Source organism: Myotis lucifugus, unplaced genomic scaffold (assembly GCF_000147115.1).
Source record: "Myotis lucifugus unplaced genomic scaffold, Myoluc2.0 scaffold_31, whole genome shotgun sequence".
Classification (NCBI taxonomy): domain Eukaryota; kingdom Metazoa; phylum Chordata; class Mammalia; order Chiroptera; family Vespertilionidae; genus Myotis; species Myotis lucifugus.
In genome coordinates this window covers 7,328,359-7,353,083 of record NW_005871079.1, presented here as the reverse complement: position 1 = coordinate 7,353,083, position 24,725 = coordinate 7,328,359, and the positions used below count along the sequence as shown (strand labels likewise).

The 24,725-nt window shown below is 43.0% G+C and overlaps 1 protein-coding gene across 8 annotated transcripts in view; it reads right to left on the bottom strand.

The window, feature by feature from the left end:
- Positions 1 to 10,533: 10,533 nt before the first annotated feature.
- The window catches only part of TLE4 (transducin like enhancer of split 4), a 147,569-nt gene continuing 133,377 nt past the window's right edge, over positions 10,534 to 24,725 (bottom strand). For 4 of the 8 annotated variants that reach the window (XM_014454135.2, XM_023752403.1, XM_023752405.1 and 1 more), the window contains 6 exons: positions 19,404 to 19,653; positions 18,028 to 18,275; positions 16,495 to 16,642; positions 15,887 to 16,037; positions 15,456 to 15,532; positions 10,534 to 12,298 (listed from right to left, as the gene is read on the bottom strand). In XM_014454135.2, the coding sequence (XP_014309621.1) occupies positions 12,191 to 12,298; positions 15,456 to 15,532; positions 15,887 to 16,037; positions 16,495 to 16,642; positions 18,028 to 18,275; positions 19,404 to 19,653 (982 nt within the window). In that variant the 3' untranslated portion in view covers positions 10,534 to 12,190. The remainder of the gene's footprint in view (positions 12,299 to 15,455; positions 15,533 to 15,886; positions 16,038 to 16,494; positions 16,643 to 18,027; positions 18,276 to 19,403; positions 19,654 to 24,725) is intronic. The other 4 variants (XM_023752406.1, XM_023752407.1, XM_023752409.1 and 1 more) reach the window with 1 other exon arrangement.

Sequence of the window (24,725 nt, the reverse complement as noted above, 5' to 3'; positions counted from 1 at the left end):
GAGATGTCACCAACTACCTGTGGGCAGCTCTGATGCTCTGTGACACCCCGGAACTTTCTCGGCCTCCTCTGCAATCCTCCAGCCAACCCAGCATCCCAAACCAAGCATGAGGTTTACTGCTACAGGAAACACCCCAACTTCTCAAGGAGCACATTCAGGAGAACGGCTATTTTCTGGGCCCCTTTCCTCCTTCGGTCACTACTTGCCAGGTCACAAGAGCTGAGCTGTCCTGTCCGGTACACACTAGCTGCCTTCACTCACATGCAAAAAATCACAATGGAAGCCCCCCCTCGAGGGCATGAACCAGATTCTGCTATTTATAAGCAGCAGCCCACAGGCAGGCTTTCTTCTGTAACTTGCATTTCTCGGCAAGCTGCACCAGAATAGAGATGTGTTCATACTTTCCAGTCACCCAGATTGCCACTTCAAAAAGGGAGTGATAGACAAATATGGTGCAACCCGTTTACAACATTTTCCCATGTTTAACTTCCAAAGTCGAGAGTATTAAGCACAGTTGCCAAAAACAAATTTTTTTCTAAATGCAATTTTTTTCTTAGTCTCTTAGTAAATGGTAACTGAATTTTCCCCCTACTGTTGCTTCTTAGAGGCCAAGAGCTTTTCACTCCCAATCTGCAATACCCTGCCTGGGCTATCACCCAAATGGCTTTCACACTTAAAGTGAGAAAGAATTAAGTGCTCCTGTAATAAAAAAAAAATGGTTCTGTCTGCCTAGGAGTCACACAACTCTCTTTCCTGAACTATCGCTTTGAGACCCCAAAGCTAAGTGTACCAATGGGCCTACGATTGTGCCAAGAAGGTAACTAGAGAAGGAAGAAAATCCCTTCGTTTCTTTGTCTGGAGCACATCCAGGTGTGTTCTCCTAGTGTTTAACCTACAAATGTTTTGGGGGGAAGGAGTTTTCACATCTATTTGCTGGTTTTCCTACATGAGTTTGGTACAACTTCAGAAGTTGTCATCTTCATTTCCACATAGTAACAGGCTAGGCTGGTTGCTGAACAGATTTTCCTAAGTTAGTTAGAGGGAGATTTCACCTGTGCTTCTAATATTTATAAGCAGCAGCTCAACAGGCAGGCTTTATTCTATAACTGGCATTTTATCATATTATCATCTAATATGATATTGAATTTATCTTAATGACAGGGGGGAAAAAGCAGTTAAACCAATCTCCATCAGTGATTCTTCTCTTTGGAGGGCTAAACAAATCTCTTCATATCTCAAAAGTATATGTTATCCTGTAATCTGTGTGTATCTTTTACAAGGCAAGCTTGCCGAGGGGAAGAAATATTTGAATCAATTTGCCTTAAACATCTTTACCTATATCACTAAGCATTACCTACTGTCAACCCCCTATAATGGTAACCTTTTAAATCCCAGTTTTGTTTAAGGCCAACCTCAGAGTAGTGGAGGTGGCCTAGCAAATCTTTGAGGATTTTGCCAGTTCATGAAAAACTCTAGACTTCAGTTCTTCGTACCCTGTGTGTTTTTCCCCCCAATTAACTGTAAATGTTCAAGTCATCATTTCCTTTAAGTGTTTACCCTTACATCACTTCTAAGCACGTCTAATGACGTTTTTCAAAAGCAATTTTAAAAAATTCGATGGAGATCAGTGTGGCCACAAAAAAATAAGATCTATATTTGAGAAAGGGATAGCTCTGAAAATCATAGAGTACTCAGTTTAGCTTTCATACTTTGAAAAGTACTAGAACAAATCATCAAAAAATCAATTTGCAAACACCCAGACGATCGCAGAATCCCAGGTAATCATCAACATTGCTTTGTGAAGAGCAGTCTTGTCAGAACCATCTAATTTCCTTCTAAAACAGAGTGACAGGCCCGGTAGATCAAGGGGATGAAATAGATGTAATGGAACTTGAATTTTACAAAGCTCTTGATTCCATCTTCCATGATATGCTCATCAACAGATGACTTCAGAGGAAATCTGTTGTCAAGACACAGTTCTCAGTGTCTCAGCTTTAAGTTGGTGGGTAGGGTGTTGGGTAGAAGCTATTTGGTGTGATATTTGGCCCAGAAATGAATAGCTCCTGGATGGTCTATTAGGCTCATCAGTCCCAAACACAGTCCTAGTACGAGCTCAATCAATACTTTCCACTTGTTCAGTGAAAAGATGATGGGTAGGAGAGCTATTGCTTGGTGAGTCATCATGACTCCAAAGTGAATGGGTGGGTGGGGACCAGCATATTAGGGAAGAAAAAATTTGCCCCTCCTTATGCTAAACAGTCCATTTGTGTCATTTGCCCAGTTCTTCATTGGAACATCTTCTAATTGATTTGTAAAAGCTAATCATATACAAAAATATTAAAACTTTGTTATATATGTTACAAACATTTCATACTGTTGTTATTTGCATGGTTACATAAGAGTGACTTGAAGGTTAAATAAAGAACTACGGTCTCCATTCCTGTTTTTGCGAAACAGTATTTTAATTGCTCTTTCAGGGAATTCTCTAATGCAATAATACCCACCAGCTCTTAAGGATCATTAAATTATTTGAGTATAATGAGAATATAATCGCCACTTAACATTTTCTTTAAAACTTCCAGATTTCATTTAGCTCTCTGCCCTCCCAGGGAGAAATAGTGCCGCTGCCTCTAAGAGCTGACCATTTTTGCATGAAGGAAAAGCTCAAGTACTATCGGCAGGTTCTTTCCAATCTCGACATCTCCCCATCTTGACAACTTTCCTTTCTTATTTTTATCAAGTCAGTTTCCTTGGCCTCCGTTTTCTCCCTATAACTAAAGAAAGTCTTCTTTGTATATTTTACTCCTTAGATGTTAAAAAAAATGTGTTCAAACAATAAAAATCCCAAGACGTTACAGTTATAGGACTTTATCATGCTTACAGAGAAAAATAAATAGATATGGCTATAAATGAACAAGTAACCCCTGAAAGTCATTATTGGTTTAATAATAATTTGGAGGGAGATCAGAAATAAAAGGTGATGTAAAGAGAACTGAATAACAGAACTGGATTTATGTAGGAGGAACAACAGTTACAGACACTGTGTTCTGCATTTTTATTGCTGCATAATAAATTACCTCAAAACTTAGTAGCGTAAAGCAGCAAAAGTTTACTATCTCATAATTCCTATGGGTCAAAAATCCAGGAGTGGCTTAGCCTGGTGATAATGGCTCAGGGCCTTTCATGAATCTACAAACGAAGTGTGGCCAGGGCTGAGGGTCTGCTTCCAAGCTCACTCACATGGGGGCTGGCCAGAGGCCTGAGATGCTCAGCACACCGCTCCCTTGGGTGCTCACAGCAGGGCAGCCGGCAGAGTGAGTGGTCCAAGAGGGAGAGAGAGAGAGCACAACAGAATCCAGGGTCTTTCCTGAGACAGGAAATGACTAATACCACCTCATTTGACAGCAGCACTCTAGAACCAATGGCGCCTTGGGCTCTTGCAGACTCTGAAGAGAAGAAGCTCCCTGCTTCCTGGATCCCCAGGCTGCTTGCTCACTTGCTGTTTGATTCTGTGGCCTATCCTCAAGGCCTTTCAAGAGATGCACCTCTCCCCTCCCTCTCCTCTACCTCCCCCCCGTTTTTTGTGCTTAAATTCTTTGAAGTTTCCCTGTTCTCTGCCATCTCTTGGCATTTGCACTGGTTTCCTCTCCCATTTACATAAACTCCTTATCGGATCAATCCCTACACATTCTCCAGGTTTTAGCTTAGATGTCACTTCTTTCTAAAATCTATCCCGACTCTACCTTCCAAAAGCCAACCCTGACCCTCCAATGGGCTAGGCTCCTTTCTGTGTGGCCCTGTAGTGCTCTGAACTCTCCTAGCATCCTACCCATCCAACTATGTTTTCATCAATTACTTACTTACACGAAGTCCTGTTCCATCCCAAATCCTGTGAGGTTAGGGACCATCTCTGTTCTGTGGATTTCTGTGTCTGTGTCCAGCTCATTTCCTTAAGATTAAGGGTCTTAGAAAACATTGGACTAAAACAGAATTTTGTTTTTAAAAAGTTCCCTCCATCTTCATTGTAAACAGTTGTGCAGTATTTTCTTTTTGAACACCATTGCCAACCTGCTTGATTACTGCCACATGGCAACTTCTATGCATATCCGTTAGTCAAACAATAGTCTGGAAAGAAATCCACTAAAAATGCTCTCTTACATAACAGCATTCAGGAAAGTGGGTGAATCAGGGAAGGAACTAACATTTCTCACTGCCCGGTGTGCCAGCCACTGGCATCATAAACGACCGTTACCTCCAAAGAGAGGGTGACATGAGCAGGGCATCACTGTTCAAATATGGACATAGTGATACTCCAGGCTATTAGATATTTCAGGAAAGATTTTTCAGGACCACAGATGAACAGGATTATGGTTTTGCCACATCCCTAAAATGTGATCCTTAAAACACTCACAGCTGCTCACTTCTCCTGGAGGAACCCAATTACGCACTTGTCTAAACAGCCATGCATCTCTGCCCTGGTTCCGGCAGCCCTGTTTTTTTCACAGGAAAGCAATCAGATAGTAACTTGACTGGTCCGAGTTCTATGATGAGATCTTAATTAAAATTCTACAAAGTCATCTCTTCGAACACCCTAAGAGTTCTTTGGTGGTGGAGAGAATTGACCTTTTTAATAGAGGTGCGTGTTATCAAGCACTTAGTACATAATCAAACTGTCCCTGAACCAGAGCAATCAATCAAAACGCCTTTGTGGGCCCAGAATAGTGGCTCCCAGGATTTCAAACTACCTGTGTCCTTTGCCTTGAAGCTCAATCTGTCCTGTGAGCAGGGCCTCCAGACACCTCAGTGAAATTTTAACATGAGTGAAAACACTTCTTTTTTAACCACCATGGTTGGGCCTTCATGAGCTCATACATCAAAACACACACTAGTAATCAAAGAAAATCTTCCCATGTGACCCATCTTTCAAATAAGACTATTTTTCACGCTACAAAGTGCTTTACAAAAAAAAAAAAGAAGAAAAAAAGTCCCAAACAAAACACGCCATTTTATCAAAAGAGCAATACAAAGTAAAAAAAATTTTTTTTAAGTTAATTACATTTAAAGTTTGAAAGAGAAAGAAAACACATGAACTAAAACACTTCCAATTAGAAATTGAAAGATATCAACCTAGCTGGTTTGGCTCAGTGGTTAAAGGGTCCCGGGTTAGATTCTGGTCAAGGGCAGATACCTCGGTTGCAGGCTCCTGGCCCTTGTCAGGGGCATGCAAAAGGCAACCAACTGGTGTTTCTCTCTGTCTCTCTCTCTCCCTTCCACTCTCTCTAAAAATCAATGGAAAAAATATCGAGTGAGGATTAAAAAAAAATCGAAAGATATTTTTGGTGCCACATCTTTCTTGCTGATGTTTTGGTTACCAATAAAGTAACCAAAACTTGTAACAATGCCTGTTGACTAAAGATCAGACTTTAAGTCACGTAGAAAATAGCATGACCAAGAAGAGCCACTTGTAGCAAAGCCCAGGCTCACCTTTTTTTTTAAAGAAAACGTATGAACGTTTGCTTGTGCATGGTGAGAGAGGAATGTTCAGTCTGATTAGAAGAGAGCAGAGAGCACATGGAAGTGGCACATGGGAGTGAGACAGAGCCACATAAAAGAGGGAGCCAAAGGAACACTCTGGGCAACCGTGTTCCGGTCACTGACCTGCTGACCGTGGGGAGAGGCGGAGGTCACGGCTCTATTCAATCCACTAGTCATTCAAGTCATTTGGCATCTGTGGATCCAATTTCTCACCTGTAACACGGGGAATACAGAGGTACAGACCCACAAATCCCTATTTCCAATGCCAAGATGGAATATTCGAAGAATACCAGAAGTTTTTCATGATGCATTTGGGGCAAAACTTCCAGCTATAAGATGAGTAAGTTCTGGGGAATCTTATATACAGCATGGGGACTATAGGTAACGATACTGTATTATATATTTGAAAATTACTGAGAGTAAATCTTAACTGTTGTCACACACACACAAATTGAGGTGATGGATGTGTTAACTAACCTTATTGTGACAACCATTTCACGATATATATGTGTGTATCCAATCATCACCTTGTATACATACCTTCAACTTACATAATATGTCATAACCTATTAAAGCTGTGGGAAAAGACAACTTTATAAACCTGAGCAACACCAACGTGCTGTATCTTCTTCCCTTTGCAGGTCTGTGGTCGGGTTACAAGTTTACATGAGTTTTACAAACCTAATAACATGTAATAGGAAAGAGACATCGAACACTGTTCTTTGTAACTCGTGCAAAAACAAATCTTCGGCAGAAAAAGTCAAACAAGCACAAAATTCCACTACGTGGAAATGGTGTCTTCCAAGTCTGAAGGAACTGAACACAAGTCCTTTTGGTTCTTCGGGTTCAAAGTGCACCCACAGAAGGTCTGCAAGGTCCAGCCCAACCATTCAGTGTGAAAGCGAGTCCACCCCCTCAGCGACTGGGGCTAAATCCTTCACTCTTAGCTTGAGTCACCACTGAAAATCTCATTAGGGACACTTCACCCTTTGTTTTTAAGGCCATCTCTTCTCAGGAACCCAGTGTCTGGGAACCAAGGCCACTAGCCTCAGAATCATCTTCACAACTGTCTGGTGCCCAGGAGGCTGTTCTTGACCATACTAAGACTTTGATGCTTAAAGATGTGCCTGGAGTCAGGTGGACCCATCATCATTGTAGAAAGCCCGAGTTTCCCAGCTCAGTCATAAAACTGGAAATTACATTTCATTGACACTGATTGCTTGGAGAAGAAATAAAAGGGACAGTGAAAATCTGAGATTTAAGAACAAAGTTTAGCCCTAACCGGTTTGGCTCAGTGGATAGAGTGTCGGCCTGTGGACTGAAAGGTCCCAGGTTTGATTCCTGTCAAGGGCATGTACCTTGGTTGCGGGCACATCCCCAGTTGGGGGTGTGCAGGAGGCAGCTGATCGATGTTTCTCTCTCATTGATGTTTCTGACACTCTTTCTCCCTTCTTCTCTGTAAAAAATCAATAAAATATATATTTTTTAAAAAGAACAAAGTTTAACACGATTTCTTGAGTGAATCCAGAAACAAAGTCTTGTTTTCATTCACCCAGGAACCACTAACAGGCTTGGGGGGGGGGGGGGTGTGTGCTCTATTCCCAGCTGCACCAGCCTCCTCTGCATTGGATGCATGGTGCCAAGACTTGACCTAATAGATGTTGGGGGCAAGTAGGCTTTATACTGAAGTTCTTCAACTAATGAGAAGCTGCCCTGTAAGGAAAACTGCTCTGCTTGCTGCATGGCGGTTCCAGTTCTCACTCCAGCCCTCGTGATGGTTCCTGTCGGTGTCTCTTCCTGTCCCCACGGTGCTGGCCCTGGGAGAAGGCAGGCACATGCTGACCTGGTTGTTTTCTGTGTTGGAGCCCTTGTGATCACAAGGCCGGCAGCGTTCTATCTTTGACTTAGTTCCCACTGCTAACACATTCTACTTCCTCAACCCTGGGGATGAACAAAAATCTCTAGCTCAAGGCCAACTCTCTGCCACATGACACAGGATATGGCCAGGGTACCCCCTATGCTAGTTTCTGTCAGAAGAGACTGTGAAGTTTGGGAAATGGCCAACTGCTACCTGGGTGTGGGGAGAAAAGCTGGGCCACTGAAAACCATTTGGGCATTAGTTTGGACTCCACCGTAACAGAGTGCAAAAATTTACTGCCTACATTCTCAAAACCACATACTCCACCAGTACCTTCTAGTGTGTGTGTGTATGTGTGTGTATCTTGCTGGGCTCAAGTCAAATAAAGCATGACATTTATTCTTCCAAAATAACATTAAACTTGTTGGTTCTGGATGTTCTCATCAAGCCACAATATGAAGTTAATGGGGGAGGCTCCCTGCCTGTGGCGATGCCAAGGGTCACCAGGGTCACGACTAGAGAAGCCCACTCACCCACAAGTGGGTTTTTGCCTTGTATGTACTACATTCAGTCCACAGTAGGCACATACATCACAGGAACTCAGAACACAATTTGTCATGGATTTAAGGAGTTTTCCAGACGTTTTGTGATGCTGAAATCTCAAGCCAGCTAATGTGCGTGAAACTGAGAAGCAAAGAGCAGGGAGGTGGAAGCATGTGGAACATTTTCTCGTTTTTCTTCCAACCTGTCGTGTTGGGCAACCGGTATGGAATTTCAACTGCAATTCGGAGCATTGGGGTTCAGGTCAGCTAGTTTTCTGTGGGAGGGTAGGGAGTTTGGGTGAACCGCTTTTCTCATACTCCAGTCCTTTGGGTGCCCTGTGTAAATTGTGTTCCAGCATCCGGCTGTGTGGGCCTGCTGTGAGATCAAGGGGGGCTTCTGCAAAAAGGCTTGTGCTCATGATTTTCCTCTGGACACAGGCAGTCCTGTGGGAACCCTCCTTCCCTGCAGGCCCAGTACCTAAGATTCCAGCTGGGAATTTCCCTACTAATTCTACCTGAGACCCAAACGATTCTGTCACTTGCTGCCAAAAGCCCAAACAAAACTAAAATAAAATGTCAATGGCAGCTTACAGCCAGAGTTAGTCCCTACCATTATGATAGCATCACTGTTAAAGTGCAATATCCAAGAGGTTGTCTGATGTGCTCGGGTTAACAAAAATGTCATTTCCACTGTCAGTTCTGAACAGAAGTTGGAATAGGAAAGTAAATCAATGCAATTAGCTCAAAACAACAGGACTGGTCGGTAGCCTCTGATGGGTGGCAGGCCCCACAGCTCATTGGTCAAAGTCACTCTACAGGTGGCCCAGGAATTGGGGAGCTACAGAAACGAGCAGCCTGGAGTGTGAAGGAATTAAGTTTTTTTGTACCGACATCTTGGCAATTTTGTAATTGCTTACTTGAGGCAGTAAAGATTTTCTTACAACTGCCAAAATTCTCAGCGGACAGTGTTGGACATCTTGTTTCTGTCTGTAGTCTTCTCACTCTGGGGTGTCAATTTCCCCTACTCCTGGCTGCAGTGTCCCAGAATCCCAGGGCTATGAGAGATGCTTTCAAAGTTTCTGTCCCATGACTGTGCAATTCCAACCACTTGTAGGTGTTTCAGGCTGCAGTTCCAAGTTTCAGCGTTCACCATTCCAGGTCTCAGCTGATTTTTTGCAGCTCACTAGCCAAGAAGCCAACCTGGCTAGTGGCCCAAAAGTGAGGTGTGTATCTGCAGACACTTGAAGATCTTAGAGTTTTTTCTCCATTTCACCTGCCAGTCTTAGAAAGGTCTGATGGCTTTAGTCTGGATTTTTTTCCCCCATTTCTTGGTAAGTCCACGTAATTTAATCTTCCAGTCCTATACCACTCTGTTCTTTCACTGGAACTAATTTTCCCTTGGGTGTTTCCTATCTGTTGTTGTTCAGACTCTGCAACACCATACTTGGGAGTAAAAACTATGGTAAACCAAGTTATGATTACATCAACAACATTAAGATTTCTGTGCAGGTCAATCCAGGCCTGAGTATTCTATAGAAGATGTAACAACTGAATCTGATAAAACCTCTGCAATGAGAGGAGACAGATGCCTATTTAAAGAGGTAGATCTATTTACGGATTCATCTCAATTTTTATTCCAGTACAACAGACAATGTTTGGGTCAGAAAAAAACTGAAGGACATCCCAGATTTGACATATGAGACACCAAAAGGAATTAAGTTCCTGAGGGTGGCACTTCCTCCTTCTGGAAGCTTAAACTCAGTATGCAAATGTCCTACTGTTTGTGCCAAAATGATTTTACTCCAGATCTCACTTTTTAAGAAGTTTTAATAAGGATACACTGCAATTAATTGAGCTAAGAATACTTAAAAAATGTTATCATCTGATGTAGCAGCTCTCACAGTACTCACACTTGAAGTGCTGCTTCCAACCTTGTGTTGATGAACACTGAACTCTTAGCACAAGAAGTCAACACCTCTTACCACTGAGCACTGAGCACACTTCACACCACCGTGGGGGGCTCCCATCTCAGGCTCCCACCCAGCAAAGCCTGAAAATAACAGGTGTTTGAGTCCCAGGAATTTAGAATTCTTTAAGCTCCTCCTTATGCCAAATTTTCACACCCAACCAGCAGCAGTCCACGAGGCCTTGTGCTGTAAGAGACTTCATGCACTGTGTTGGGAATGCTTCCCAAACCCACATGGCTGGAAATGGTATGTGTGGGCAATTCGAAAGCAGCGTTGGTCCCACAGACCTTACCTTAATGATGGAAAGGTTCTACCAATTCGTGTCGACCCATAGCCACTTGAAATGTAGTTAGTGTGACTGATAAACTGAATATTTAATTTTAATAAACCTACTTAAACCGGCACAGATGGCTAGTGGTAACCACTGAGCAGCAGTTCTAAAGCATCAAGGCTTTGAGTAACATGACCACTTTTTGATGGACAGTATTTTTACACACCAAAGAGGCACGCAATAAATAGTTGGTAGCAACCTGTCATTGATAACCTCTCCCCCTCTAGCTCTTCTCAAGTAAAAGTAAATATAAAAATAAAATAGCAACAATAAAAAGTTCACATTAGTTTAACACTAATCTTCTTGAATAAAACCTATAATTTTTAATAGCTAGAAGTGGCATAGTCCAAGACAAAAATAAACTATCGCCAGCAGATCAAAGAATTAGAAATGAGCATACTAGAAGTTATTTATGTTTAATGCTTAAAAGTCTGAATGCACAAACAATCTACCATTATAGAAGTACTGGTGGTCAATACAATGCATTAAAACTATGTACAATGCACAGTTTAGTATCAAAATCTTTCTACACTGTAGGGTTTTACGAAACTGTTAATGACATCAAACACTAAGCACTTAAGACACCAGTTTTTTTTTTCTGCTACCACATTAGGAACGTCAATGGACAGCCCATTTCAACTTGCAGCATCCATCCATTTCTAGTATGAAATTAAGTCATTTTCTACTTATACAATAAAGTTTATCTACACGGTTCTCTTGATTTTGATCCATAGCAGCAAAGGCACTGTACATCAGCAGATCCACAGACTTAGAAGATTTTTAAAGCATTCAAACAAAAAATAATAATAAAAAAAGAAGTCACATATCATAGTTTAACAGCAACAACGACAACATAAAAGATAACACAATGTTTCTGGCACAATGGCACAGCCTGTGTCCATTTCAGGGACATCCAACTAAGACATGGAAAGAAGCGGAGGTAAGGAAGTAAGTCCTCATCCCAGGCGGGAGTCCATTCTTTCTGGAGGTCAGAGGGGGGTCCTTGCAAATCCTCCTCTGCTGTCCTTGTTTTGTAAAAGACTTGACTTGCACAGCGGGAGGAATCTGTGCAGTCTGCGAACATGCCAAAAAATAGCCCATAATCTCTCCTAATGACAAAACTGCCCCAAGAGAAACTTCTCCCTTTGCAAAGAAATGTGGCAAAAATATTCAGAGGGATTAAGTTCTCTCTTTGAGGCCAAATTTAACTTGTTCATTTGTCTATAATACAATAAAAAAAGGAATTAGGAACATATTACAAAGACACTTGCCAACAAGTCCAAAAAATAAAGAAAAGAAAAAGTCCAATTACTTTTATCGAATATAATCTAAAGCTATAGATATACTGATTAAAGTTGTCCAAATAGACTCAAATGAATATGTGGCCTGTCATGTTCTAATTGTTCAAATTTCCAAACATCTTGAAAATAAGTAGAAAATAAATCTAACAACACAGCAACATATTGCTTCAATATGTAATTATACATTTCACATCTCTATACAGTCATTAGTCTACATTTAGTGACATTTTTAATCAATTATTTTAAACCTTCCTTTCCCCTCCTTTGCCAAAAAAAGGGGGGAGGGGTACCAAATACAACGCATCTTCATTATCAATGCAGGAGCAGACAGCTTTATTTAGTCAGTCATTGTTAGAAAGCCTTCTTTAAACAAAATAAATATATTACAGATATAATACATAAAGTTTCCATTCACTGTTAAGTATGGTTATTCCATGTTCTTCCAAGTAGAGAGCTGAAGATTTGGTATCACAGGTTCTCTTAAATGAGTATTCACAATTCCATAGCAAGGAGGAGGGGGAAGGTAGGGGGCTCGACGCCACTACTGCAATGAGTATTTGAAATCCTTGGTTTTAGATGGGGGTGAGGGGCCCGGGGAGGCTGACAGAACAAAGTGCTACAAGGAGAAGGAGTCCAGTCCGCATGGAGATTTGTCCTTAATAAATAACTTCGTAAACCGTGGCTTTCTTATCCCCAGAGCCAGTGACAATGTATTTGTCATCCACAGAAATGTCACAGCTGAGCACCGATGAGGATTCTTTGGACTGGGAAAGAAAAATAAAAATAAAAAGATTAAATACAAAAGAGAAGCCCATTAATACTGCGAGGCAGGACTGGAGGGAGAACTTAGAGCGAAAGAAGCATAGTGTGTTCCGCTGCCCAAAGAGGAGCCGAAGCAGGAAAGGCAATCATGGTGCTTCCTTAACACAGCAGCGGAGCCAGGTGCCCTCCGGGGACACTTCACCTGTGAGTCTACAGGCTCTTGCCCTGGGGACATCAGGTGCCAGGCAAGTTACCTGATGAAGCAAGGCCCTATTTCAAATCCTGATCTCCAGACAGGTCAGAGCAGAGCGTCTTAGTACGAAACCCCTCAGCTTCACTCCTTTGACTTGGATTCAGGTGGAGCTACAAACACCAGACATGTCACTTAACCTGCCTGAGCCTCACAGTTTCTTTCCACTTGTTTATATCTTCTTTTCTTTTTTTCAATGGTCTATAGTTTTCTGAGTACAGGTGTTTTGCCTCCTTGGTTAAGTTTATTCCTAAGTATCTTAATTTTTTTGTTGAAATGGTATATGAGATTGTTTGTTTAGTTTCTCTTTCTGAGAATTCATTATTAGTGTATAAAAAAGCCATCGATTTTTGGGTGTTGATTTTGTATCCTGCTACATTGCCAAATTCATTTATTAAATCTAGTTTTTTGGTAGAGTCTTTAGGGTTTTCTATGTTCAATATCATGCCATCTGCGAATAATGAGAGTTTTACTTCCTCCTTTCCAATTTGGATGCTTTTTATTTCTTCTTGTCTGATTGCTGTGGCTAGGACTTCCAGTACTATGTTGAATATGAGTGGTGAAAGCGGACATCCCTGTCTTGTTCCTGTTCTTAGGGGAAATCTTTTAACTTTTGCCCATTGAGTATGATATTGGCTGTAGGTTTGTCATATATGACCTTTATCATGTTGAGATATGCTCCCTCTGTTCCCACTTTGCTGAGAGTTTTTATCAAAAATGAGTGTTGGATTTTGTTGAATGCTTTTTCTGTATCTATTGATACGATCATGTGATTTTTGTCTTTCAATTTATTTATGTGATGTATCACGTTTATTGATTTGCAAATATTGTACCAGCCTTGCATCCCTGGAATAAATCCCACTTGGTAATGGTGTATAGTTTCCTAATAAAGGCACACAGGTGAAGACATCTTACTGTCCTGCCCTCTCTAGAGGGTTGCCATAGTGTTCAAGTAAGGTAATACATGGGCCAGAGCAATGAAAACACTGGGATTAGCCAAAGAACATGTATGCAAAATCCATGGACACAGACAACAAAGCGGTGATGGTCAGAGGAGAAGAGGGCGGGGGTAGGGTAGAGGTGGGCAAAGAAGGGGGAAATGGGGACATCTGTAATAGTGTCAACAATAAAATAATAAAATTAAGAGAAAACACTACATTTTTTAATGGGGGATGTAAAAATATTTCTAATTTTCCCCTGTGAAAAACTGGAACACAATTAGCAAGCAGGGAGGGGGTCAATCGTTAGAAAGAAAAATGTATCACACTTCGAGCTCTTGGATACCCTGTTCAATTGTACTAACTACAAAAGGGTTAATGTTAACTTTTAACTGAACTGTGCTAACAAACGATCAAACAAACAAACAAAAATACCCACAGGATTTTAACTAGGACTTTGAATAATTAAAAAATAAATGTTTGACATGCAGCTGCTAACCCACTACCAGTGTTTCTCAAACTTTTATGTTTTTTTTTAAAAACTGATTTTAGGGGAAGAGGGAGGGATGAAGGGAGGGAGAAACATCAATGTGAGAGAGAAACATTGATCAGTTGCCTCACGTATGTGGTCCGACCTGGGATCAAACCCCCAACCTAGGTATATGCCCTGACTGGGAATCAACCAAATCCTTTCTGGTACACAGGCTGATGCTCCAGCCTACTGAGCCACCCAGCCGGGGCCCGCAAACTTTTTTGATCATGACCTGAATAAACACGTTTTACTTCACAATCCAGTATACACATAAGATACATATGTATACTTGCTACAAAACATGCACTCTAATATTATTATTATTTTTAAAGGCCTAGTTGGGACCATATAAGAGGCTATGACCCACAATACAAAAAACCTGCCACTATATTAGATTATAAACTTTATGACAGCAAGAATCAGCAATTTTTCTTCTATTGATTGCCTTGCACAGTATTTTCACTCAATCTATGTGTTTTTTGATTCAATTATAACCTACTCTACGATGACTTAATATCACTAGGTAAAAAAAAACCTGCAAATCTGTTATGTTATTAATACAAAAAAAAGAACCTAAAAAAATAACATCCTAATTAAATAAGGTTAAAAAGAGAATCTTCTTTAACATGCCTATACAATTCTCCATACCAATAAGAGTGAGGAGATTGTGTGTATCATGTCTAAAATTTATTTCTTTTACAAATAATTTCACAAACTACAAAAAGTACCACTAAGTCAATAAGAATAAAAGTTTATAAAATTAATCAAGATTTATTGAACTTTTTTCCATAACACACTTTTCTCTTTTTGGGGGGGAAAATTCAAAGAAAGAGCAATAATAATAGTAATCAGCAAAATGCTAAAATATTAAACAAAAATTTTAAATAAACCATGCAAACAAAAAAGAATTACAGAAACAAAACCCCTCCATGACAGCGTCTAAGGGGGTTGAGGCACAAAGAGCTGGCCATGCAGCAGGCACAGCATCCAGGCTCTGGGCGCAGAGAGAACCGGAGAGGATCCCGGCTCCACGGCTTGTGGCTGTGACACTAGCCTCCCCAGGCACAGTCTTCTTTCTCTGTGCAACAGGAATCACACTAACTCCTACTTCCTAGACCAGCGGTTCTCAACCTGTGGGTCACGACCCCTTTGGTGGTCGAACGACCCTTTCACAGGGGTCGCCTAAGACCATCCTGCATATCAGATATTTACATTAGGATTCATAACAGTAGCAACATTACAGTTATGAAGTAGCAACGAAAATAATTTTATGGTTGGGTCACAACATGAGGAACTGTATTTAAAGGGCCAGAAGGTTGAGAACCACTGTCCTAGACACTTACCTGCCCATTACTAATCTGCAAGGATGCACGGAAAGAGCTTGTTAAACTACTCCCATGCAGTGAGCACAAGGTAAGTAAAAGCTAACCAGCTGTTACCTGGAATATACTGGCTCCATACGGTGTTCTCCAGGCGTTCAGAAGGTTGTCCTTTCCAGTGCTCACAAACCATTTGCCTACAGGAAGAGGATTTCGAGAAAAGCAGTTTGTGATACTCTGTCAGACACTGAGACCTGCTTTACAGAGCTTCAAGCTATTCACAGGAAACTCATCTAATTTGCAACAAATAAGAGTTGTTTTCACTGAAAATTATAGCTCACGCTCCTACATTCAGCCGATTATACTATGACAAGGACAAAGTGGCTGAATGCCAGGAAATTGCATGGCGTTAGGGAAGTAGGCTCGTGTAAGGAAGTGGTAGTTTTGAGGAGAGACATGTTCACGAACTGCAGGGCCTGACTTAAAATGCATCAGCAGGAGGTCAGAAGGCAGGATTCTGGCTGACAGAAGAGGACAGAGGGCTTGCTTACCACAGTGGGCAAACTTGAGTGACAGCACGCAGCTCTCGTGCAGATGGAGCTGATACTTGTCTGGCTTGGTGACATGGAGCACTTCCACGTTACTGTTCTCCATCCCCACTGCGAGCCACTCTCCGGTTGGGCAGTAGCCCAGAGAAAATATCTAGAATTAAAATATGTGACAGTTAAAATGGCTAGAGAAGACACACTTCCTCTAATTGGGAGGCACTGTTTCTTTTGGGTATACTACTTAAATTATAAAGGAAATCAAGATTATTTACATTGTACAGGGAAAAAAATCAAAGCCAAACAAGTGATCCCAAATTAATGAGACAGATCTCCACAAATATAATTTAGTAATAAATGATGTACAATTCAACTATATATAGAGTAATGGACTTTGAAAGAAAAACATGTTAAAAGCTTATAATAAAAGAGATTTATTAATCCTTCAATAGAATATATACTATTTTATGTTGATAGAAAACAATGGAATTTTCAGCTGTCTAATCCAGAGTCAAAAGTGACTTTGTCTCACAATAAAGGAAGCGCCCCTTCTTAAGCACGTCACCTATTTCACAAAACCAAGGCTTCTGAAACATTATGGCGCAAGACTGTACCTGTGAGGTGAAGTCGTGCTGCTGCAGCTGCCGCCCTTCGCGCAGGTCCCAGGATCTGACCGTGTTGTCCAGGCCGCCCGTCCAGAGCTTGGTGCCATCATTAGAAATGTCAATACAGCTGGCCCCGTCTGTGTGGCCCTGGAATTGCCTAAAAATGTCAAAATGGAGAGAAAAATCCTTGAAAAGTTAGTTTTTAGGTGAATTCACTTTACAATTCCACAGCAATCAATTTTATTGCAGGTCTTATTTGTGGATTACCTTATGTTTTCTGATTATTCTTAGTAATGACAAAGCACATATGTAAGAGAGATTAAAGTTAAATTGAAAGGCTGTATTTTTATTTACCCATAAACACTTAGGAAATACTTGAAATTACTGTTAAGCAATAACTGATGGAAAAAAAACTCCAACTGAAGTAAACAAATAAAAACACAGTGTGGCATATGTATGGACTATATAAGCCATATTTGAGGCCTATCCTCTCGCTGAGATATAAGGGGAGGAGAGAATGCAAGAGGGAGGAGGGAATATCTCCCTTTACAGACTATGGGGAAGGGCGCAGGGAGAAGGAATTGTTCCAGGTGCAAGTGCAGGAGGCTGTGATCTCAGGTTAAGGCACAGGAAAGAAACTCGGGGTGACTCAGCTGCCGCAGGAGCTGGTACACTGTCAAAGACACTGGGGGAAGAAGGGATTAGAAGCAGTTCCTCTTAAGAACCTTACCCAAAGGGAACACAGTAATGACTGTTTTGTTATTGGAATCATACACAGAGCTTCGTCCTGCCACATATCTTGCAACAGACAGCAGAGGCCTCTTCTCCTGCACACGCCCCCGACTTGTAGCTAGGCTTGATTACAACCTTCCCACACCCGTTAGCGGATCACACCTCTTGCTTCCTGCTCTCTCTGGTGCTGACATGTGGAGACTTGTTTCAGGGCCTTACATATCAACACCACCTTCTACAATCTCATTTCTAAACAGACATCTTAGTTATGTCTATCCACCCTTAAAGGTGGGACTACAGATAATCCAGACTTTTCAGGGTGAACAGCACCGAACACATGCCTGGCCCATGGCAGGTGCTCAACAGTCACTTGCTGAAGAACGACCATATCAGATGCGTGTGGCACCAATAGCACCACGTACTGTGAGTCTTCTCAGAGAGCTGCTATCGACAATGGCGGTTTGTTAGCAAGCAGAGATGGCAAATTACGGATGTTTAACGAGCTCATGAGGTCATGAGAACCTTATGTACATTACTTATGTAAAAGTGACCTCATTTTTTAAAAACCTGAATGACACCAGTTAGTATAATGTCAAAAAGAAAAAAAGGAATAAAGAAGGCAACCCCATTCATTTGATAAAGTTTACGGCAGAAAACAAAGATTTTATATTAATAATGTTCCTAGCATCTTAAAATGGGCCTATTAGTTCTATTTCATCTTCTAGGCAGACAGACATGCATGCAGATCTCAGGTACAATATGGTACAACAGCTCCTCCTCCATCCCTGGTGAGGAATCTTGCTGACCCACCTCACCAGCGTCTGGTTGTGCAGGTCCCACACAGCGATGTTGCCGTCGCTGCAGCAGGAGAAGCAGACCTTGGAGTCGGGGCTGATGGCCAGGGCGTAGCAGGCAGGGGCCGAGGACGTCAGCTCCGCCTTGATGCGAGGGGTCGGGGCGGCCAGGTCCCAGATGGACAGAGTGCTGGCCTCCCCTCCCACAATTAGGGTGCGACCATCAGGGAGCAATCGGCAGGAACGGATGTAGTTATCCCTGTTCTGTAGAGACAAAAACCATCAAGGGATTACTCATGAGGAAAGGAAAACAGCATTAACACGAGAGCAGAAATCCATAAAGTATTGTGTTCCCTCCTGGTTTTAATGAGCCATTTTTACTTATGACAATGATAAAGTGGATTAATGCTAGAAAATTACATGAAATTAGAGAAGTACTTAAACTTGATCTACAAAATTTAGCACTGAGATATTTAATCTTAATTAGCATATAAATGCAAAGATCTAGACCTACTCCCACCACCACCAAATCAACCAGCTGCCTGAGTCATTTGCACACACAGGCGCGCTCGCTCATTAGCGCAGCGACCCACGCAGTCCTGAAGCACCAAGCCTGAGGACCTGGCACACTCGACCTGGCGGGGGAGAGGTCCCACCACTGCTGCCAAACTGCCAGGCTGCTGAGGAGACCTAACAGTCTCCTCCTTCCACCTGGCCCTGCATTACCTGGCTAAAGGCTTCCTGGGTTTGATTGATTAAGCAACATCAGCTGGAGGCAAAATATGATTAAGGAGCATTAAATGACAGGAAAAAAAATAATTTCTTCTCAGTTCATGAGGTCACGAGAATCTTGTGTAAGTTAATTATGTTAAACTGACCTAGCATCGTGCTATAGCAAAAATCCTGCTGCTGGTCTAAGGAAGAAAATCAAACTAAAATTTCCTTAAAAACTCAAGGACAAATACCCATGAAACAGCCAAGGGGGTCTGCAGTGTTTGTCACAGGATATATTAAGTTACTCTCGTCTCGCAATGTGACAAATTAGGACAGTTAGGTGCACTCTCCCAGAAACCACGTGGGCTCTTCCTTTTCCTACACCCCTTTACCAGACAGAAAAACAAGTGGTTTGCAGGCTCCTAGGCACTGAGCCAGCTGATGACAGCTACCCTGGTGCAGTGTCACATGAACAACTGGATAATTTCGCCCTAAGGAACTGAAAGAAGACGTGCATCCTTGCCAGCGCTTTACATCTCCACGTGAAAGACTACAAACCACTGAAAACAACTGCCCACTTGGGGTCAACACCGTGTGTGGCTCGTACATCCTGGTTTCTCACCGTCCCACCCTATTTTCTGAAAAGAGGTCTAAGCCCTGTGCATCATGCTCACTCACCAGACAGTCAAGCTGAGAGACAGGGCTCTTATTGCCGGGGTGGCTGATGTCCCAGACCTTGACGCAGCCCTTCCCACCCGTGTACACGTGTCTCGTGGGGTTGCTGATGGTCACTGCGCACACCACCTCCCCGTGGTTCAGGGTGTTGATCTGGCGAGCGTGTCGGGGGATGCCGGGTCCGATGAGGGCGTCGGGGGGGAAAGGGACAGGCTGCATCTGCCCGTCTGCCGTCACATGGAAGGAGTATGCTCTAAGGCCGCAGAGGGGAGAAAAGACAGGAAGAAGGGAATGTGAAAGGTGGTACTTAACTGATCAGTGCAATGAGATGAAACATTAAACATTCTCAGCGCTACTTATGATTTGCAAACAAGTCAAATTTACCCAGTACAGTGGAAAGAATATAATTTCCAGAGTCACATCTAGAACTATAATCACTCCTCAGGTCAACTCTTTACTAGGCGCTGTATGACTTCAGTAGTCACGTAGGGCACTGCCTTCCACTATGGATGATTCAGAACCTGTGATGAGATTTTGCCTATAGATCACTTCACACCAATCAAGACTTACTGATTGGAGATCAATAAGCCAAAACTATGGAGCTTAAGGAGGCTCCAGGCCTAAATGGTGAAATGGCAAATGTGCCACAAAAGAAAAAAAAAAGTCCTATAGGACTTGAATAACAAATCCTAGTAATTCTAAATGAAATTAGAACCTGAAAGTATCCTGTGTGACTGCCCCCAGGCCCACCTGTGGATACCTCTCAGCAGCTCCATCTCCAGTAAAGTACCTGGTTCTCAATGCAGCTTAAGTTAGAGCATCTCCCTCACGGACCTCTCTATTCTGAGGGCACTTAAGTCAGCCGGGGATGAGAGTGGGCTGTTACGCCTCTGGAGGCAGGAGGTGTGGGCGGTGGCAGGGGTGGGGTGTGGGGTTGGGCCTGTCTTGGGGGTATAGAGCCCATTTGAAATGATGCCATTCTGCTTTGCATGGAGCTTCAGAATGTGCTGTTTATGGAAGAAGTTGACCAAAGTTATACCAAGGGAAAGCATCTGTGGGTACACAAAGGACAAGCACTTGGAGCAACTGCAGAGAAGATTTAGAATCAAATTAAAACAGTTTATGGTTCCTTAATGCAAACATCTACAGGACAGCCACATTCATCAAATTTCAGCCCATCACTGAGGGGCCCCATGAGAATGAAGCACGTATGTGGCTATGGAAGATGTGGGCACCAGAGAGGGGGAAAGCTTTCTCTGTCTGTGCAGACCTCAGAACTGTCTGTAGAAGAAAAGCAGCATGTCAGACTTGCTGAGGGGGAAGGAGAGGGGATGCTAGGAACACAACAGACACAAGGTACTTCTCTGGTCAAATCAATAGAACTTGGGAGAGACCGTGGATGTGTGACCTGACACAGAGAGGTACTGAGGAGGACTCTAAGGCTTGGAGCCCAGGTGACTAGGTTGACTGCAGTACATTAAAAGGTTTGGTTTTCTTTAACTTGAGGGTCTAGGGCAGGGGTCCTCAAACTTTTAAAACAGGGGGCCAGTTCACTGTCCCTCAGACCGTTGGAGGGCCGGACTATAGTTTAAAAAAAAACTATGAACAAATTCCTATGCACACTGCACATATCTTATTTTGAAGTAAAAAAACAAAACGGGAACAAATACAATATATGTATTTGCATGTGGCCCGCGGGCCGTAGTTTGAGGACCCCTGGTCTAGGGGAACCCAAACAACTCAACAAGAAGTTGAGCACTGAGATTCAGGAGAGAAGTCAGGCTAAAAGATCAGTCTGGTCATCCACAAAGAAGTGACAGTGAAGCTAAGGAGCAGAAAGAATAATCTGGAGCAGAGTATGTCATGAGCAGAACAGATGCAGAAGCTAAGAGCAGGCTACCTTTAAGGAATCTACAGCAAGAACAACCAGGGAGGCAGATAATCAGGAGAGAAGATGCAATGGAAAGAAAGGGGGAGAAGATGGTTCATTATATGACAACCAAGAGATTCATTCATTCAACACTCATTTCCTGGGTACCCCAGTGTGCCAAGCACTATGCTAACAGGACTGGGGATACAACAGAAAGAAAAAACCCACGTACCCCTCTTCTCTTGAAGTTACAGCCTGAGGGTAGGTGGCAGCAGGTGGGTGCAAGGGCAACTTCATTAGTGAGAGATTCACATAAATATTAAAACGTCAGATGGTCAATGCTGTGAACAGTGCTCATACCGCGGCTCTCTGGCAATTTGACATGGTGAGAGGACAGGGAAATGGCAATGGGGCTGCAATCTAGGAATGGGTGTTAACTTCCTCATCAAGGGTAGTATGAGGAGGAAGAGCATGGAAAACTGAAGAGTAGAGTGAGATACAATGCTTATCACTTAGTCAGAGAATATTTATGAAATTCCTCAGGAGCCCCGTTCTAGCAGGTGCTGGAGAATCAGAGTGAGTAAGATAGACAAAGCCCCTATACACCAGAGCCTACATCCCAGAAGGGAAAAGACATCATATCAGCAGATAAATAACCTCAATGGTGGTTAAACACTCTCTCTCTCTCTCTCTCTCTCTCTCTCTCTCTCTCTCTCTCTCACACACACACACACACACACACACACACACACACACACACACACTTTATTTTCAGATAAAAGAGACTAAAGATGCAGGGAGAGGTCTGAGGTAGTGTTTGAACGAGACCAGAAAGAAGGACACAGGCCTTGCACATGTGAAGGGGAATGTTATGAAAGAGGAGCAGCAAATACAAAGTCCTCAAAGAAGAACCAAGCAAGAAGGCCCGGCCCAGTGGAGGACAAGATGAAGAGAGGCAGGGCCATGTTCACAAGGACTTTGTTAGGTTGTCATGAGGAGTGTGGGCATTATTCTGAGCAGAATGGGAAGTCACTGAATACTCTATACAGGGGAGTGACATGATTCAGTTAATGTTTTAAAGGATCATTCTGATTGCTGGGTGAAGAGTGAAATGTTAGTGGCAGGATAAAAGAAGGAAAAGTAGCCAGGGGCTAGTGCGGTAATCTAGGGGAGGAGCGGGTAGCTAGGGCTTGGGAGACTGTGAGAAAGCTGGGAATAAATTTGCAATTCAAAAAATTACTCTGGCTGGGTGAAGGTAGAGGAAGCTGTGTTGGATGGGACATTTGAATTTTGAAGGTGACACAGTGAGGGGTGATGAAAAGGTCTTCTTTGTGAGTGTGTGAGTAGGTAACAAAAGTTGAAAAAGGCAGAAACTCACTGGAGGTGACCCGGTCCAAGGCCCAAGATGCAGTTACTGTGGGACTGACCTTGTGAACGAACACCAGGTCACCCAGGATGACGGTGGACTCTGCTGGGAGGGAGACCCTAAGCCAGTGCCAAGACCTTAATAAATTGGAGAAAGACCCCAACAAGGTAAAAAAGCAGGTAGAGTCCAAGGGCATGAGCCTGAAAGGCACAGTGTTTTCAGAAAAAAGGTAAAAGTCTGATTCTAGAAGAGATCGGAGAAGCAAATGGGAATGGAGGACAATGACAACACAGCCTTTATCACCCCGCCATGGCCCTGAGGATTGTGGCTATGCAACAGGGCTGCAGTGGAAGGGCCCCTCATGAGAGAGCCAGGTGTTGGCTCAGGCAAGGAGGGGAAGGTGGTGCTGCCTGTAGAGAAAGGCCGAGATTCTGAGGGATGATGACCGAAAAAAAGGCTAATTGATTTAGCAATTAAGAGGTCATGAAGACTAAATCTTAAAGGCAGGGAAAGAAAGGTTATTCCAAGTTTAGATGGTGTTATACATTCTTAATGATAATTTACTTGAAAAGACATCCCTTCTCTCCTCTCTAGAATCACTAAGTGGTTTTTAAAGAGCTTTGAGAATTTAAATAGTTAAGAAACCAGACATACTATTTCTTTTGAGGTTTTCAATAGGAAAATTCTTCAATTTAACCACAACCACTCTGTGAACACCTATGATGGTCCTGGAACTCCCTTATTAAGAATTTCAAAAGCCTATATGCATGAAGGACATAATGTGGTCCTCTGTTTGCTACAAGTTTATGTGAGGTACTTAAGACTAAAAAAAATAAAATAAAGCTCTAGTACATACTATGTATCAAATTTCAACAAACTCTTTGATGTGTACATTGCAATAAGTACTGGCATGAGTACTAAAAGCCAAACTTTCTAGAAATCAGAGCTACCCAAGCTTGAAGAACTATTCTTTTTCTATCCAATTAGATGCATCAGGAAGTACACTCCAAGCCACATACTCTGATATGTCATGCTAAGAATACAAAATCAGGCAGGGCACTGGTCTTACCCACAAATGGTTTATCATCTAGGCAGTGTGATGAGAAAAGTACAGAAGTGACTATAATGCCAATGTTGCATTGATGTTATAATAGATTCAGTGAATGCTTAGTGATTAAGTGCAAATATATATATATATATATCTACACTAATAAAAGAGAAAAATGGTAATTGGCGTACGACCGCTACCCTTCCGATTGGCTAATCAGCGTATCCTTATGCAAATTAACTGTCAGCCAAGATGGCGGCCGGCAGCCAGGCAGCTGGAAGCGAACGTGAGGCTTGCTTGCTCCTGTGACTGCAGACTCCAACGTTCCCCGCCTTGCCGGACTCTGAGCTGGCAGTTTGAAACATTCTAACAAATATAGCCGGCTGGGATCTCAGAGCTGAAGTTATACATTGTTTCGATTATAGAACGGCAAACAAACCAGCAGCGGAAGCCTCAGAGCTAGAGCCAGAGCTAAAGCTGGCCCAGAAGAAAAGAAAAAAAGAAAAAAAGGAGTGGTTGGGAGCTTCCCGCCAGCCTGAAAGCAGTCAAAACCGCCAGCCTGAAAGCAGCCCTCAGCCCCTCACCCAGACTGGCCAGGCACCCCAGTGGGGACCCCCACCCTGATCCAGGACACCCTTCAGGGCAAACCAGCCGGCCCCCAGGCCTCTATCCTATATAGTAAAAGGGTAATATGCCTCCCAGCACCGGGATCAGCGGAGCCGTGAGGCCTCCTGGCACCAGATCAGCGTGACAGGGTGCAGCGCCCAAACCCCCTGATCGCCCTGCGGCTCTGTGTGTGACAGGGTGTGGCGTCCCAACCCCCTGATCAGCCCTGCTCTGTGTGTGACAGGGGGTGGTGCCCCAACCCCCCTCCCCCCGCCCACGGGCCCTGCTCTGTGTGTGACGGGGTAGAGCCATAACCTCCCCATCGGCCCTGCCCTGAGTGTGACAGTGGTGGCGCCCCAACCCCCTGATTGGCCCTGCTCTGTGGGTGATAGAGGGCGGCGCCCCAACCCCCTGATCCACCCTGCTCTGTATGTG